Raw genomic sequence first — 19,307 nt, 5'->3', positions numbered from 1 at the left:
GTTTTCTTAATCACAGGCTGTGACTGTGGTTAGAAGTGCAGCTAATAAGAAAGCAAGGGTATGTTCATGGGAAGAATTACACCAAATCCATCAGGAAAGAACTTTCAAATTAGTCTCTTCAGTTGTATTTTTGCTCACCCATCTTATTGCCTGCTCTTTATCATTTGATTTACCCAACTTGAGCAGCGGTATGCTGCTGTGGGTGCCAATGACTAGGACCCAGTTCTGCTCATAACCAAGAAAATACCATTCAGGAGGAAGTTGTTTCAGAAGTTCTTTACTTTCTACTGTTATAATGTTGGCAAATTTCTTTTTCCGGAAATGGTGCTAGAGCCATAATGACTTGTGAGTTGCTTTTACATCTTCCAAGTGTATATATCTTCTTCTATACTGTTTTTATTACGCAATTATTACACAATTCCTACACATTACAGCATCTAATTCTAATATTGCTATTTCTGGCATGCCTTGGTGTAAATGTGATCAGAATACATGCATCTGTTATAAATGTATCACTAGGCTTGTATTAAAAAAGCTCCTATTGCGGGATGTTTTGTGCTTATAAAAACGCTTTATGTAGCATTTTTCACATGCCAAAGCATTTAGGCAGGCTTGCTGTATGGGTTCACAGATCTTTGGAAACACATCTACAGAGTAAAGGATGGATAATCAAGCATTAAAGTCTTACAGAACTTCTGAGTGCCACATGGGTACTGATAAAATGCCACACAGCTTCTAACCTCCAAAAGAGCAGAGCTCCAAAGGCTCTCTGCTGTAATTTAGCAGTGGCCCAGCATCATATCATCCTATCTCCAGAGCACTGAAGCCCATCTACTGCAGGGGCTCAGCCTCCTACAACAGCAGTACCTACAATGCTGCAGTTACCTTCTATGATTAACCCAGTCTGTCAGGTGACTGCAGTATGAAAATACTGGTTATAAATGTGCAGTCTAAGGAAACACGATAAATTTGACCTAATGTTCCCTCTAATGTTGAAGGGCAGTTTTGTTCCTGTTAGAAGGATATGCATTAAAAACTGTACATTTCAGTTTTGATTGTAAAGTTTGGCAGCTTGGCCATTTTTTTACAAAAAGAAATTGAAGCAAAACAAAACATCCCTCTGCCAATTAAAATTAATACAGTTTCTTGGGTGTCTTCAGAAAAATCTGTCAAATTCACTGCAAAATGCATTTGTCAAAAACAAATATTCTTCATGTGTTCATCAGTGTGTCGAATAGCAATTAAATCTCTTCATCTCCTTTTTCCCCCACCTCTCATTTAAGATACACCTGCAGAAGATGATCCCTCTCCTTGTGCTCCCCAGTCTGCACATGGGCGGCAGTGTCAGAACGGCACCGAGTGCAAAGCAGGCTGGGAGGGACCTAAGCACGGCATTACGAACTTTGACAATTTTGCTTTTGCCATGCTGACGGTGTTTCAGTGCATCACCATGGAGGGCTGGACAGATGTACTGTACTGGGTACGTATCCGAAAATGCTAAGTTGAAATGCCTGCTCGTGTGCTCCAGCAACATGGAGACTTTGGTGCTTTAGTTCGATCTTTGTTTTTCTTGGTCGTTCCACATAGTCAAGGCATGGTTGTTAGCATGGAGCTTTAATTAACTCAGTATTAGTGGGTGATACAGGAGATTTTATCTGGCATAGTTAAATCAAATGTAAATGTTGACTTACCATCAATATTAAAATATTGAAAGATTGCACATGGCTTATTGGTTTGAAGATTTGCAATGTACCTTTGTTGACCAGAATGTCATGTAAAGACCCTCTTTGAAGGGGTTAACTATCTCATACATCTCCGGATTACTAATGTAAAAGTATTTGTAAAACAGATAATCGGGTGCTTTACCTGTGGCATTAAGGTTACAAAGGCATTACACTGATCTACTTATGGGTTTTTAAGAAAGGCCTCACAAACACCTCTTCACGCCAGCACTGCTCCTCGTTCTGAATTTTACCCTAATACTAATTCTTGCCCCCTTCCTAACTCTGATACTGATCTAGATCATGATTTAAAATGTTAGTCCAAATGTGACATTATCTTTACTCTAAATGCAGAATTTTAAATGGAATGAACTCGTCTTTTACCCTAATTCTGGAAGTTTCAATATCTTTAGTTTCTATACTGTAATTCCTACTGTGCTAGGAAATTCAGTGACAATACAATTATATTAAAAGAGTTAAAATCGGATTTAGTCTTGAACTGTAAATCAGACAAAACATTTTCTGGATTTAGCTGTTACCATCAATTTTTGCAGCACTATCTTATGGTCCAGGAATTTAATTCAAACACAGCTCTGTCCTGTCTGTACAGGGCTAACCCAGACTATGACTACATTTGAAGATTGGCATGTTATGACACCTGGTTTTCCAAGGTGGTAGGAAGTCCAGTGTAAATAGGACTTGTGCTACAATACATGATGGAATTTAACTCATGACAACCTAAAGCACGCAAAAGGATAGTCTGGACTGAAGCAGGCTTGCTCTGTTAATCAGCATCAGCTTCTCTCTTAAACACAAGCCTGAAACTGCATTCTGCCCACCAGTGGGTTAGAGTGTACAAGATTTTCCTTTGAAGATTTAGCTTATCTGCATTAGATACTCTATGTGGAACAGCTAACAGTTGTCTTTTTATCCTCTTACATTTAGATTAAAACCGTGACTCTAGCTTTCTTCTAACACCTGAGATAAAGGGCAGAGATCATAACATGAGGAGAATCTGAGTCCCAGAACACAAAAGTTGGCTTTACTTGAAATGAGGGTGTAAATTAATAAAATAGTGAAGAAGAGCAGAAGTTGGAAAAGGAACTGGGCAAAACTGCTCAACCGTTCAACTATGGCTATATATAATATAACTTTTTATCATGTTTACCTCACATTCCTCCAGTCTCTTAGTGCCATCTCTCTTTGTGTGATTGAGAGGACTTATGGGTAGTTCAGGGCAAATAGAGAATAAACGATATCAGGAATAAACATGAAGACACCTGTTGCACTGTATACCATTTTTTCATTTAAAACCTTATCTGCAAGTTCTCAGAATTTTCTCCGAAGGCACTTTTTACAAAAGACCCAATGAATCCTCATACTTCTGGGTTCATGCATCACTTGCATGACTGGATGTGAATCGTTCAGAACTCAGGTATCAGTTGTCTAATAACAGGAGCCAAAAGGCATATATTCACTGCTAAATGATTTTCTACCATGACTGCTGCAGATGGTCTCATTTTTTTATGGCATCCCTACAGCAGCCTGAACTTTAGCGGTTGGCTTTTGTTTGATATTTGGCCAGCTTTTTCACTAATTTCCTGAGCTGTTTTTTTTTCTTTCTTTCTTTCTTTAAAGACAGTATGGTGAGCAGAGACCTGAAATTAATACAGATTGATGGTCATTATTTTCAGGGACATTTTAGTTTTGTGGCTTTACTAGAAGTCTTGCTTCTTGAAACAAAAGTAATATTTGTTATCATCAGTTCCCAGTTATTCCTAGATGAAACTATAAAAGCTAGAGTTAGCAGTGCAGATACAGTTTCAATAATGGAGGAGGCAGAAACTTAGTTTATAAAGAAAAAACACACCATCTATGTTTAAAGGCCATGAAATACAAAGTTTGACTCATATTGTAAACACCTGAACTCCTGATATGATAGGCACACAGGATTAAGCTATCCTAAACAATCCTAAGAGTGCAATTGTCTCCATGGGACTTTTTGCCTCTTTGTGTTATATTGGCAAAGTGGCTAGAAGTCAGCACTGATCAATGTTTGCCATACAGTAGGTATCTGAGATGCTATGGGTATTTCCTTCTGCAAAGAAGTCTGTGGTACTTTTAGGGGAAATGTTGACTGGGCAGTTAACTACAGTGCACACCTACGAGAAGCATTATGTCTATAATACTGATATATAGAAACCATCTCTAAACACTCATACTGGAATTTCATCCATAGGTGTTTCAAACTATATCTGTTGTGGTTTATACGGTAAGTTTTATAGTCCATGCAAAGGGCATTCTAGATTAAGTTGGCCAGATCCAAGAGGAAGAGTACTTCTAAACAGTAAAGAATTGATAAAGATGCAACATTTCAACTGCCAAGAGTGAGGGAAGAATTTTAGTAAGTGGAGTAGGGTGTAAATAAGTTTTTAAAACATGTGTGTGAGCCACTGTTTCTTTAGTGAAGCCTGAGTCATATATAACTCTTTCTGTTCCCTGACATTTGCCTTTTTCAGCCAAAGAGTGGACTGGTAGTAGACAACTCATTGTGGGTTGTAGCTCCACAAGAGAGCAGAGAAAGAGGAAGCTAGTCTCTTCTTATGTAGATAGCCAGTTTGAAAGATCTCCTGCATCCACAGTGAGGGCATGCAAATTAAAATTTGCTCTATTAGTAAATATATCTTCACAGTTAAATTACAAATTCAGACTTAAAGATCCCCTCTCTCCAACTTTATCCTCAGATTGAGAGTTGGTGTTCCATTTTAATCCGAAAGGGAAGTACAGACCAAAGAAAGGTATAAGAAAGAGTTGTCTGCAAATCAGACAGTTTTGTGGCTGAAAATTTTAGGTCATGATTTTCCAAAATAATTCCTTACACTTAACGATGTAAGCTAATGGGTTAATTATTAAAAGGGCTGAGCATTCAAAGTTCCAAGCAGGTTCTTAGCTCATCTGAAAATCAGAGTAGATACCAAGGTTTGAATCTGGTACTGCTGAGGTCAATGGCAAAATGCCTATTATTGTCAAAATGTCAGGATTTCACCTTCTACCTTGTAAAATCTTACTCATACTGTCTGGGTGTACCACATGCAGTCATGTGCACCACACAAGGACTTACAAATGCCTATTCAGGGCCTTGGTGTTTGTTGTGATAACCTTCAAAGGACCTACCTGTGGATATAAAGAGCTTTCTTTGCTCTCTCCTTAAATCTGAAAATAAGAGCCTGGCCTAAAACTTAGCAGAACATCAGATAAGGCTCTGGGCTGAATTACTTGGCTTGAAATGTTTAGCCAGTGGAGCAATTCCCTTGGTTTGAACTTTTTCATAAGTGCTTTTCAATTATGCCTTCCTATTTCTTAAAAAAATAGCTTCTGAGAGGTACCTAGATCTCTGAATTTCTCTCAGTGGGAATGGAGGGAGCTTAGCACATGTCAGTATGATGCCCTAAAAAATAAACAAGAAATTTCATAAAACCTGTCTATCTTTTGCCACACTTTGCAAGGTCAAACCTGCATGTTCATAAGTTAGAAGGCTATATGACCTTCCACAAGGTCCTAATCCTGGACTTCTAATCCACTTAAATAGCTTTTCAGATTTTACCTTCAGGTTCCTGCTTGCTCCTTCATGCTTCCCATCATACCTCCTTCAGCTTTTCACCTCTTAAGTGAGGTTTGTCTCCTCTATCATCAAGTGTTATTTCGCAGCCTGTGATCTACATGCTCACAAAAAGATAACCAGGGACAGGAAAGCAGTAAACTTTTATTCTCTAGAAGGACTTGATATCGAGAAGATCAATACACTTCCCAGGCTCCTCCCTCACTCAACAGATAAGATTTGTGAATAGATTAGCTTCTTTTGAAACATGAAAGAAAAATGCTGGGAAAAACAGTTTGACACTGCTATAGTGGCAAATAAGATAATTACTTTCAATGAGCCAAATTTCATATGCAAAATAACTACGTTGGACAGGATGAAAATCAGTGCAGAACAACCTTGTTGACTCTTTGCTGAAGGAGTGATCTTTGCTGAAGGGAGCGTTAAGTGTTTATAGGAGCACATCTCCTAAACTGCCTCAGTCTTAAAAGGTTTACTTTGTCCGACTAAAACTGCCAAGTGGCTTTGTCTCAAATGCAGGCAGATCATAGAATCATTGGAGTTGACAGGCACCTCTACCGATCATAATATTTCATGTGCGTTGTAGCAAGATTGAGCCTATTATTCTCAAGCCTCTTCTTAATGCGTGAGGGACTAGCATTAGCAGCTTGTTCCCTTGTGCAGACACCTATGCCCATTTCTGGAGACCCCTCAGTCTTGGGAACTTTCAGCAGAAGATGCAGACAAATGTTACAAATTGAGTCATTTTGCATTTTGTAATCAATCTCTATTGCACTCCATTATTTCTTATTGTCTTTTTGACTAATGAGGCAAATTAATCCCTGTGCAGTTTGTAACATCCTGTTTAAGTATTTGTAGGCATTTAGTGTCTCCCTTTAATCTTTTTCTAATCTGAGCAGATCCATTTCTTTTAACCTTCCCTAATGGGGCTTCTTTTTAATTATTTTTATCAGTTTGTTGCTGTCCTTTAGGGGAAGTTTCACTTCTGAGTTAAATACAATCTGGACAGTGCCCTGTCTCTAGAATGGGCTTTCATCTTCGTGTGAATTCTGCTCTCTACAGCTGAAGCCCTGTGACACTGCATACAAAACTGCCCACTGCAGCCTCTGTCCTAAGGGCCTAGTTTCTTCACCCTCCTGCATCTAAGAGATCATATAAATAAATGCAGACAGAGCAGGGAGCAAGTGAAAAATGCAATCAGATGTTGCATTGGAGTATTTATGCTGCTGAGTAACAGAGAACCTGGCCCTGGGATGCTCTGCATAACAGCTAGGTCATTGCAGCTTGAATTATAGGATCAAGTAATTCTACTTGATCTACTTGATGATTATTAATAATGAGCAGCCTTAAGCCTGCCATAGTTATAGGAGTATTGGCTTTGTCCCATGTCATTTGGACAATGCTTCAGCATACTTGGTTGAGTATCTCAAAATAACAAGGTAATGCGGTGTTTCTGGGGACAGTTTACCTCAAGGCTCTAACTGTAGACTAAAGAGTGTGTTATTATTACAGATGGACTAAAGCCAGCTCTGGATCAGATCCAGGGCATTAACCTGTCTCTGGAAGAGATGCCTGACCTGGCACACAATAGGCTGATTTCCTCAAATTTAACTGAACAATGCTTGGTAGGCTTGCCCAGCCTCTAGGAGAGAAAACATTTTAGTAATATAAGACAGTGCGCTAGAGCCACAACCAAGACAATGTAATGAGGTTGAATCAGTGGAACCATTCAGAAGCAGTACATCCCCAAAGACAGCATACTAGATGCAGTGGGTTAGACAGGATGACCTGAAAGATTTCTTCCAATCTCCGAGTCTGTGAAATCATACTTCCAATATTCACTAACTGAACTTGAAACTGGAGCTCACAGTCAGCCTTACAGTTCCCATCATGAAATCAAACTGGGAAACAAACAGGAAAACAGATATAATTTACTTTGCTAACAGCCTTGACATATCTTGTGAGCTTTTCTCATCCCTCCACAGCCTGTTGCAGCCAATGAGGAAGATGTTATGAGGAATACAGTGATATTGCCACAAAGTAAAGATGTTAAACGCAGAGCTGCAACCCCCAGTTTTCGCCAGCTGTGTTTTTCTTTCTAACCCTTTATTCTTGCAGCACTTGGGCTTGAATTAGTAAGGCTTTCCACACAAGAGAATTATCTAAGAATATATCTGTCTACGTGTTTCCATGGTGTTTATTCCTCCCTGGCCCCCCCAAAAAATGCTGAGCTTTTATTGTCGTGGGGCTGAGGTTTTTTTAATCATCTTTTTGGCAGAGTTTGGCATGGATGTGAAAAAATAACAAAGAATAAGCACACAAGTATGAGCAGCCCATCTCTGTGATTGCAGAGGTTATATGATCTCCATCTGCTGTAGAAGTGGTGGGTAAGGGGAGAGGGCCCACAGTTCAGAGCACTGAAGTGCTGCAACATTATTGCATTGGAAAAGCAGTGGCCACACTTAATTTGCATAAATGCTGACCTGAATCTGATTTTTTCCATGAACAACTGCACATGGAACTGTTGCAGATGCCTATACGGCTGCCTTAAAAGCGAGTAACAGCAATGACTTGCTGTTTGCCAGCTGCCACAAAAAAACTGCTGCTGAACATTTGTGGCTTTTGATGCAAAATGAGCACATATTGTGTGACATGAAGGCTTCATGAGCCCTTCGGGCCTCAACTTTGGGCCTCTCAGCCCTCCTCCTCTATATGAAAAGAAGCTCTCCATTAAAAATGAGCTCCTTCATGGGATGTTTATGGGGTGGTGTTAGTGGAGACCCTCTGCCCAGTGCTCCTGCTTGGGAAGGACCTCTTTAATAGCTCTGTCTTTCTGTTGCCCTTTCTCTGTTCTTTCTTCTTTTGTTCTTCCTTAGGCTCTTTCCTAATTGCTGCTGTCTAATCACCACAGAGACCTTTCTTGTCTTTAATCTTTTATCCCAGAGCTCTAAAATTAAGAGCTGAGCTACTGGGACACTTTTAAGTGACTTAGGATTTGAGTGCCTCTGTTTGTGGGTTCATTTCTCTGGCCATTTCTCAATACTTTGCTCGTATTTTTCAATGATCACTGGTGATCGTTGCCTTCTGAAACAATCGTATTTGGAGTTTTTAAGTTGGGATCCAGATCTACTAGTCAGATACACAAATAATGGACTTTGGCTCATGATCTAGTCCCTGGGAAAGAAAAAGACTGAGGAATATGTACAAGGTCAGAACAGAAGTGGTAGCTCTAGAACTGACTATTTATAAGCCTCATATTTGAGTTTAATTTTGTTTCAGTGTCACATTTTCAAGACACAGGACCATATAGCTCATTCCTCATCAATCTTACTGTGAGTAGTAAATGTTCCCTGCCTGCACAGAGAGTTGGTCCACTGAGATTGGATTCTGCATTTCTTCATTGGTTTCAGTGGGATTTCTATCTGAGCAGGACTTGCAGGTCCTCTCATGGTTGGTCATACCTTCGTAAGCTTATAGTTTAGCTGCTCCCATGGTCTCCTCTAGAAGTGTTTTCTTCTCTCTTAGGCTTCTAACTCCAGTCCTCTGAACTGCACACAAATCAGAGGCCTAAAAATGACTGTGGGCACATTTTCCTAAATATACAAAGTGACCAGAAGTAGCAAATGAAGGATTCAGGACTCAGTCAGAGGTATAGTTGCCACAGAACAGCCAGACTGTGGTTGTTTAAAGCATATTTACAAGAAATCAGTTCTGGATATAATGCTGATGTTGCATGCTTGCTATTGCTGATAACACAAGAAAAAAAAGGATCAGCCTTGTATGCTGATATGCAGTTGCACTGCATTCAGGTGCTTTGATAGTAGTTTCTTCAGTGAACCTCTAGTGTTTGTACAGTATCTGTGAGTGGGTAGTGTGCCTATCAGATGAAGGTTTATTTTCTGTGCTATGAGGTCTAAATATCATGCATTTTATTGGTGAGTTTTGGGTGTGATTTCACAACTGAAAGCTGGATTCATCATCTAAAATGTAGAATGGATTTCTGGGAATATCATAGATTGGGGAACTGTCTACAAAGGAAACTGGGATATACAGATCATGTGCAAAATAAAAGAATTGACAGTCATGCCTCCACTTAGGAAAGAAGGTAGTGATTATCTACAGCTTACAGTACTGTTTCCATTCTCTTTATTTTTAAGGATTTAATTGACTATGTAAATCAATGAACAGTATGTACTTTTGTATTCCTGTGCATGCAGCAATCAGTGCTGTTCTGATGTACTCATGGTAGAATTTGCTATCAGTCTGCACTGAGAAAAATAGAAGTAGTTATAAAACAGCAATACAGTAAAACAGGCAGAAAATCCTTCCTAGATAGTCAGCCATGCAAATGTAAATACAAAATAAACAGAGACAGGAAGGAAAAGACCAGTATTCTAAGATGAGATGAAATCTTTACATTTGGAAACCCACCATCCTAGGGGATACTTTCATGCTTGAAATCAGCTCTTTATTCTTTTGGAGTGAATTGCCAAAGCTTTTAAAAGATGAAAAGGTTTTTAAATAACTAAGCAGCAGTAAAAGATGTAAGTGCCGCAGTAGCTATAATGAAAGAACTATCAGCCCTGTAGCTAAATAGCCTTTGGGCTTTTGAATAACTTTTTCAAAGATCAACCTTGCCTTTTAAAGGGGAAATAGATATATATACACACACTTACATAGGAACAAGGCAACTAACATAAAGCTCTGTGACTTTTGCCTCTGGAGGCCTGAATTCAAATCCTGTTTAAGTCACACAAGTCCAAATAATTTTTGGAGGTCACTATAGGGCATTTCTGAAACTTGTAAATTCACCCCAGCAAGCTAGCCCCCTTGCATAATTGGCTGCGTGAGAGAATGTAGAGTGTTAATGGGTGCTGTTATCTGTATAGGGACCTGGCTGTGCAGACAGTTCAAGAGCATAAATCTCCTCTAAGTAGATCTACTGTGCAGGAACCAAAAATAGTAGTGCAGTAATAAGGCAAAGATAATGTCACTACTGATGTTAGCTTTTGAGAAGGGAAGAAGTAGGGAAAGGTCTGTCAGCCAACTGTATCAACAAGCAGAATGACCAAGGACAGAGGCTTGGTATACTAGACTCCAGGCCTTATGTTTATAGAAAGTCCTGGAGACCTTCTGCTCAGTCTCAGCCTTGCATCTTTAGGAGTTTTCCCTGGGTCAGTGTACTGCCTTTTCTTCCCCAGCTAGTCTCTATGTCACAGTCAGCCCCAATGAAGAAATAGGGTGACCAAAGCCATCATTAAAAAAAAATCTTTTGAGGGAATAGTTTAGGGGGAATTATTTGTATCCTCAATATGCAACAGTTCCAGAACTCTCCAGAATATGAGTCACTTGGCAATAAATGAATATCAAGATTTCACTTTTGTTTAACACAAGCAAAAAAAAAAAAGTTAAATCCAAAATGCATCCATGCAAATATATGGTTGATGTATTCCTACATAGAGGGATTTTTTGCATTTGTAAATTGGAAGTTTGCCTAGGTGTTTTTGAAAGTTGGGTACCAAAGAATTATTTTTAAGCTGCTATCACTGCTATAACATGCTATATTTTATATTTTTTACATTGTACAGTACTGTAAATTAAGCAAGAATCTTCCCGGGGCAGATGGAACCTATGAATGTGGAACATAAGAATAGGGGACCTGATGTCCCTTTCCATCCTGCTGGGACACAGGTTCTCTGGTGCAGATGGAGCATATTCTCTGAATCCCAGACATGACAGCGGCAGAAATGCTGGGCTCTACTGCATCTTTTGGCTTTAGGCTGCCTCATCCACAGGGCACTGGACTGCTTCCACAGGGCTACAACAGTTTTGAGTCAGAAGAGGAAAATACTCTGAAATCAGAGGGTCATTTCATTCAACCTCCTTCTTTGTTCCAGAAGCACTACAATCAGCTCATAGTTTGACTCGTTTTAAATGTATTTCATTCATCTCTCTCATTCACAGAACCAGTGTTGCCCTAAAGGATCTCAGAGTGTTCTGTAGACTGAAGGATGTTTTGATCTTTCACTGATGTAGGTTCAATTCACTGCCTTCAATAAAGTTAGTCTAGAATTAACACTTGGGCAAAGCAGGTCTGATTTTATTATGCAAGGCAGGAACCCAGGACTGCAGAGACAGTTATTAGGATAAGAATGCCATGCATCTGCCTGAATTTTCCATGCAGTGCTATAGGTTTAATGGGGAATAATTCATCCAGCTGAAACTGAAGGGGAGAACTGAAATGAACTGTCCATGACACTAATGTTGACAGCCCATACTACTGTAAAAAGTCCTTCTCAGGCTTACATTTCCGAAACTGAATCAATTCTGGCTTATTTTGTTTCTGCCATCTCAGGGCATCTGGACTAACAGACCACACATGACTTATTTCTAAATACTGCTTTTGAAAAAAAAAAAAAGATATAGTTTTTCTTCCCAAGCTAACTATGGACAAAAGTAACCATGAGTAATCAGTTAGGATACCAGTAATTCTTTATTGACTCCCAGTAGAAAACATGGTCTGATTGATCTTAAATCACATGAACAATTGTTCCATGGTAAACTGAATTGAAATACATTTAGAAATAATTTTTTTTTTATCTTTTACCTATTAAACCCGCAGAAAGAAGGTTAGCTAGCAAAGTTGGAGCCCAGAAGTTAGCTGCCTTTGATGTAAGGAATTCTAGCTGTGTAACTAATACTTTCAGTGGGTGTTCAGAATCTCTGTAATGCTGAACATCCTGCAGAGGTACACAGACCCCTCCAGTTTTCACAGAAGAAGGTTAATACAAAAGTCCCACAAAAAAGCAGAGAGAGTACAGGCGGGAGGAGGGGAAAATGTAAATGGTACATTCTTGATTTTCATTTTTCTGTTTTCCATCCCTTAATATAGTTGACTATAGGATTTCCCAGTGGTACTTTTCACTCACAAAAGTGAATATGCTGAGATTATGTCAGCAAAACATACTTTTCAGATAGTTGATTTGCTGTGGTAATCCATATCCCTTTGGAGCTTTACTGGTGCTAATAAATCTTGTAACTTTGTGAAAACCCATTAACACTGCAGTTTTCTCTAAGTCAACAGAGAGCCTAACTTTTTATTCCTCTGTTTTAGAAAGAAAAGTACTAAGTCAGCTGCCAGTAGCCTTTACCATCAATGGAAGTTGTATAATAAACTTGGATGATGTCCATTTAAAATCACAAGTTTAATTAAGACGAGGAGTAAACGCACCTAAGCCAATATTCCCCCTACCTCTCCTACAAGCACAAACTAACATGCCATAAAAGTACAGAATCAGTGAGCATTTTCAATGTGAGTAGATTTCAGGGGAAAAACAGTCCAAGTCAGTCATTGTGTGCCACAGACATTTTGACCTGCTGGTATTTGAATGCAAATTTTAATTTTCTTCCTGCTTTCAAACCCAAGATCCTAAAATGACATGCACAAAGATCTTGAAATTCCCTTAGTAGTTCTGTCTTTTAAAGAATAGCTGACAGGAAAAAAAAATGTGCACCCAAACAAAAAATAGATGAAATATGAATACAGAAACTGACCAAAGAATGAAATAATATTGTGGAGTCCAATGGTTATACACTAGGGGCTAAAAAGCACAGTGCAAGGATTCAGTGTCGGCTTACAGTATCAGTAATTTGGGACTAGATGGTTGAAAGTTGGTGTTTTTAATGTGTCTTAGACTTCATAAGGCTTTACCCAGCTGAGAAAATGGACATATTCTTGAGAAGGTGGGGCCAATATTTAATGATTAATGAAAATATAACTCAGTGCTATTGTAAAGAAACAGTCTTGGCAAATTCTACTGGTAGCAATTCACTTCCTGCATACTGTATGCAACAAAACAAATACAGTTTGTTTCATGTCTTTTATGTGTTCCTCATCAGAGGGAGTTCATACAACAGCAAATTCTGCTGTGATTATGTAATTTCAGAGAAGCTCAAACATGTGTTTTACATGTTTTCAGTTTATCTGTCATCAAGCAGCTGACACTGCTTCTACATCTTCAGTCTAGCCTTGTTCTTGCACAGGTTGCAGCAGCCTGTTAGGGCCGTTCTGCAAGACTTCCACCTTCGCAGAGTCTCTCTAAGAAGTGGGATCCTGTCAAGGTGTACCTTCTGCAGGAGTGTGCGCTCTCTTGACTCTGAGATTGAGCCCATCAGGCTCAATGCTTTCACTTGTCTTCTCCATAGTGGTGTGTGGGAAGCTTGGTCAGATCTGGACAGAGACTTCCTGTGAAGGAAATCAGGCAGCCTAGCAGTGAATTACAGCTAGACTGAAAGGGTTTTTAAAATAAACCAGGAATTATGGTTCACCTGGATCAGAGCAGGCAGCAAGCATTGGGTAAGGACACCTAGAGCAGATTCAACATAGTCTTTGTTAGCAGGGATTAAGAAGCAGTCTTATCAGGCTACATCTTCTCAGATCTGTCTGCCCCCTTCCCCTTCTTTCTTCTGGACTCATCATCCCTTGCTGCAGTTTCTTTGACTTTTTCCCAAGGGTTCTCTATTGCAAATTAATCTCTTCCCTTAAGGTTTCTGTTGTCCTCATCAAGGCAGTCCTTTCTCAGCTAAAGTCTCTTTGCCTCCTGCAGGGAGTTCTGTACAAATTGCCAATATTTCCAGCTCAGGATGGAATTTTAATTTGCTCTTTTCATCACTACACAACACACATAACAATTGGAAAATGAATGTACACACAAGAATCTTGGAATGCTACATGTTATTCTTCCCACTGCCCACATATGGTGGCTCTTGTCTACATTATTTGCTTTGATCCTACCATATATCAGGATAACCTGACTGAAGCATTCCCTACCCTGGTTCCTGATCCTTGTGCACTTGTCTGCATCCAGCTCTGTCTTGTCTTTGTGCTGAAGACACTCTGAAAAAAGTCTCTATATGCACATAGGGTTATTTGTAAATTTGATTATTTGTAAAATTCCATAATTCAGGTACCACAGTAAGAAGAGCCTTAAAAATAAGTGCTTCATGACAACAGCTGAGCTTAAAATTTGACTTCTCCTTCCCTACTTCAAAATAAAACAAATATGAGAATCAAAGCAAGTATTTTTTAACAGGAGCAACTGATCAAGTGCTGCTCCTTCCTGTGAGTGTCACTGGGTCAGAGTGAGGCTGGGGTAAGCTCTCCAGTCTCTCCTTTGCATCCTTCTGATACTGCCAGCTACAAAACGCAGAGTACAGACTTAAAGAGCAACTGTGGCTTAGAGCACCATGAAGACTACCAGGATGTTGATTTTTAGAAAGAAATTCTACCCAGAAGAGAAACAAAGGCACCTGGAGTCCTTTTGCTTATATTTTATGCCACTCAGAAGCAATTTTATTCTGTTGTTCCCAAGTACATAAAAGTAAGTTGAGCTTCTTTTAATTTGTATATTTTTGCTTATTAGAGAGTTTGGGTTTTTTATTTCTCCACCCCCCTTCTCTACCTTTTGCCCTGAGTCAGCTCTGAGACCTTCAATTCCTGCTTCTTATCACCGGTCTTACAGATTCAGGAAGGCTAAAAGAGTATTTCAGGTTGACAAGAAGAATGATAATGCTTCTCATGAGGCACTAGAATGTCTAGACTGAAATGCTTAAAGCTTTTTGTTATGAACCAAATGATTTCGTCATCTCTTAGTCACTGTGTACACAAAACTTTTCATTTTATACTGCTCTTTTTCACAGGGAATTTCAGAAAATGAGCTCCTTATCATACATTTTTCCCAATCTTGCACCCCACCCCATTCAAGCAAAGCACTTAAGCATGTAAGTTCATTTCTGCTGGTAACAATATTACTGACCATTGACTTCAATGGAATTACTCAAATGCCTTAAGTTATGCACATACATGAATATTGGATTAAAAACCAACCAAGCAAAGACAGCTGATTAGATTTTAAATATTAAGGGATCTGAAAGGTAGACTCTTCATCCCTAGGACAGTGATGCAGTAAGTCTAAATCTAGCGTTAGGGGCATATGATGGGAAATAGCAAATATGATCCTTTACTTGCTTCTTATGTGAACAGTTAAGTCAGATGGATGTATGCTGTGTAAAGACTTACTTGAGATGTTTTTGGAGACCAGCCATAGAATTCTCAAGCAAAAATGTGCTCTTTTCATTTCTTTATAGACATGATATGCAGCAGCCTCACACCATTTAGGCTCCAAATGCACCTGCAGATTCAGGATCTGTGGGATTTCAGTGCTAAAGAAGCGATCCCACGCTTTGTCTCACAGGTTAGAAAAAATTCTTCGAATCCTGACATATACAGAAATTCAATTTTAGTACTGTGTCCCTTTTTACTCCCTCATAAAAATCTTCCTGGGGCTTCTTTTTAGGATTTATAGTTTTGCAAAAAAGCTAGAAATTGTGAACAACAGTGAGCAATTTCTTTGTAAAAAGCAATGTTAAGAGTAGTGTGGCTTCCAGTATATTGCAAAGTGCATAATTAATTTATTTATTGCAAGTGTTAAATGAAAAAAGAATATAATATAAGCAGTACTGTTAGAGGTCAGAGAAAAAGTGTGCAGACTTTGTCACCAGAGCTAACCAGCAGTTATAATTTTTTGCAAATTCAGGGGTTGATTTATTTGTGTCACAGTCTGTATAGTCACAGTCCAATTAACTAAGAGCTGTAAAAGAGCATGACCACTAAAGAGCCTGTTATTGGATATCTTAGACTTCTAAGGACAAGAAAAATTGTTGATAGAAAGGAAGGAGTCAAGCCATCATGTCATGAGTCCTCTGTCTACTCTGACTACTGGCCAGAGCTTTTAAGGCAAAGATTGCAAGTATTTCAGAACCAAGGTATTCCTAAACCAGAATCAGCTCTAGAGTTGAGAGATTAGCCATAAGAGAGTAATCTATTGAACAAACTATTTTTTGTTTGCAGAGCAGCCTCAAAAACACTCCATCACCAATTACAGTTGTTAGTTGGATATTCTTAGGAACTGCCAACGTTATCCTTATTTACATTTAGGATGAATATTTTGTTCCTCAGCTATTTCTGCTGATGTAATGTATCTAGCATAAGTAAAAGTAGCAAAATGAATCTCTGGGTTTTTTTGTTTCTTCACTGTACAGATTTATCCAGACACTTCCTGGCAAATTCATTCTGCCTTAGTTGCTTCTGATGGGTCACATCAGTTTTGTGAGATCATTTTATTTCTCTGACAGGATGAGTGCAACACATTTAGGCAGTCAGTGGGAAGGTTCAACAACAAAGCAAAGCTTTAACTATCATGAAGCATTATGACAATATAATGGAAGCAAAAGAGATAACAGAAGAACAGAAATACTTGAAAATCTTAAACCTGTTCCTTTCTGGGCTGTGTAGCCCTTGCCTGCTATGTAGGTTTTATTATCTGTAGTGAATTTTTTTTTCTTGCATATGGTCAGCATAGGTTAGGTGTAGTGGTGAAGGGTGAAGTGCCACCCTCTGTTGTTTACTTTAATTGTTTTTGTGCCTGAGTTCTGATTAAAAAGGTTTTAGGAAAACTCTTTCCCCCTCACCCCCGCCCCAGTGCAAAACAATGTCTCATCCTGTACAAAAGACAGTTTCTAGTGCTGCTTGAGCTGTTTAAAGTAGTAGCTCCATGAGAGTATGTGTGAATAAAATTCATTCACCCAAATATTCATGGAAAGAGGAGGAGTTGAAAAGGAATTTTTTTTTAATCCAAACCTCTTTATTATTGATAAATGTTAGATATCTAAGTCTCACATTAGTATATGCATAAGCCTTTCTGCATCACCTGAGCCACGCTTATCAGTATGATGCACTTTGATCTTTGATCTAAGCTGGCAAAATCACTTATACATCCTTAAAGTGCTTAAGTACTTTTTGTGAAAAAGATGATTTTCAAAATGAAGGCTTCAAGCAGGAAGCTATATTTAGGGATAGTTAAGTGTTGTCTGTGCCTCCTCTTCCTTCTCCTGTCTCCCTCTCCACGTGTTCTCCAATTTTATTTCCCTATATGACTACAAGCAAGATTCAGTTTCACCTAGAGATCTTGTTATTGGCATTTACCATTGCATTTGGCTAGATCGCTTCCTGAGGCGGTGAATTCCACAGATTGGTTGTAGGCTGCATAAGGCAGCATTTCTACACACAAGTTCCAAATTTACTGCCCTTTAATTTTATTGAGTAGTCTGTGCTTCTTGATTAATGTTATTCTGTGAAAGGTTATACACTTCATTATGGAGCACTTGAAGCACTTGACTTGTATTTAAAAAAGTCTGTCATAACATTCCTTAATCATTAAAAATCAATTAGCAATTTATTCAAGAAATAGAAAGCTAGTGCTGTTGTCCTAGCTAACTTGCTCTCCCTTAACCTGCACCTCTCCAGTATTTTACACTGAGCAAGACAAACTTCAAATTTTTTCCTTCAACTATCTGTACTTAGCATGAGCAGCTTGCTACTTTCTAGTGGTAGCTGTCCTTTTATGATGGATGAAACTTTTCCTGTAGCTTGAGTATGTCAGTTGTTTTTGAAAGACATTTGGCACAAAGTCTAAGAGTGTGGGTGTGTGAATTGTAAAGTCAGGACAGTTTAGTGAATTTTGTCAACCCTCCCCATTAACTGGAAGACAGATCTCCACTATGTGCCTGGTGATGATAAACCATTATGTTAATAGATAACATGCATCTAACATTATCTTTGAACTATGGTGCTGGTGTGATCAGTGAGATGCTTGCAAAATGTGCCTAACACCCCTGGAAAAAAACAATTCTCTAAACAGATAAAGCAGAATAACAGCTGTGTCTCATGTCCCCCCACTTATATCTCTTCACTTAGTTTTGCAGAATCACAAGGCACAAGTGTCTTAGCTCCCTCTTTTTATTCCTTGGCACTACTGAAACTGTAGGTTGTAATTGTGGTTAGCAAACTACAGAATTAAAAATACTAGTGTCACTGCTGGGAGATACTCTGTATCATCAAGATAAAAGCCTTCAGCTGAACGTTGAAATGCTATAGTCATGAGAGCAATTGAGAACAATGCTTGGTAAAAGGAAGAGTTCTTCCACGATACACGATGTCCAGCAGACCTTCTGAGATGTGCTGAAATACCTTCTTTTCATCTTGATGCTGAGCGGGTTCTACAGTTCCCAGGAAGCAAAATTATTAGTGTAAAGTATCAGAATTCAATTCCCCTGGTCTGTGGGTAATGATGTTGTTTGTACAATAGTGATGTTTGCTTGGCCCAGAGAGGAAAGACTGGCTCCAACTTTGTTAATAACAAGGGATATGTGTTGTAGCCAATACAGTGGGATACTTGGGTTTTCCCAGAAAGATATTTTTTGTAAAAAACACCAACACAGAGTCTATGGCCATGTGGCAGTTAAGAGCTTTGACAAAATAATAACTTGTTTGTATCCATCGCATCATGTTTCTCAGTACTTTACTACAGTTCCTTATGTAGGAGAGTATTAGTGCTTCTTACAAGTGTTTATTGATGGGACCCAAGGCAAAAGGATGACACAGATCCAGAGAAGTTTGAAGAGAATGCCAGATGTGTTTCTTTAATCACAGTGTTTCCAAGCATAACTAGTAGGTCTCTGATTGTATAGTCCAGTCTGAAAGATATCAAATCTCTTTAGTTCTGGTTGAGTACCTTGTTTAGAAAACAGGAGACAGCCTTGCCTGCCAGAAAATGCAGTTCTCTGTCCTCTTACTCAGGATCTCAAGGACCAACTAGACAGTAACTTGATTCATTAATGCTGAGAACTGACGCATAGTGTAATGGTGGACCCTACTGTTGCCACAAAACTGACCAACTAGCCAAAACAAAGTTGATGTTAGAGGGGAGCTATAGTTGCTCTTCAAAGAAAATGACCCTCCTGTTCCTCAGTGCAAGTGGTTGAGGAACCCACAGCATGACCAGGCATTTGCACAGTGCAGCAACTTGGTTCTAGTCCCAGTCCCATCAACCTGAGTCCAGAGCAAGGTT

At 39.0% G+C, this 19,307-nt stretch overlaps 1 protein-coding gene across 1 annotated transcript in view; it reads left to right on the top strand.

Moving 5' to 3' along the window:
- Positions 1-19,307, top strand: part of CACNA1C (calcium voltage-gated channel subunit alpha1 C) — a 500,936-nt gene that overhangs the window by 320,156 nt on the left and 161,473 nt on the right. Inside the window, exon 7 of the mRNA XM_013947219.2 lies at positions 1,284-1,480. Within this exon, the coding sequence (XP_013802673.1) occupies positions 1,284-1,480 (197 nt within the window). The remainder of the gene's footprint in view (positions 1-1,283; positions 1,481-19,307) is intronic.

The sequence above is a fragment of the Apteryx mantelli genome, chromosome 1, assembly GCF_036417845.1.
Source record: "Apteryx mantelli isolate bAptMan1 chromosome 1, bAptMan1.hap1, whole genome shotgun sequence".
Taxonomy (NCBI): Eukaryota; Metazoa; Chordata; class Aves; order Apterygiformes; family Apterygidae; genus Apteryx; species Apteryx mantelli.
The sequence above is the reverse complement of the archived record's forward strand: the minus strand, read 5'-3'. Positions and strand labels throughout refer to the sequence as shown.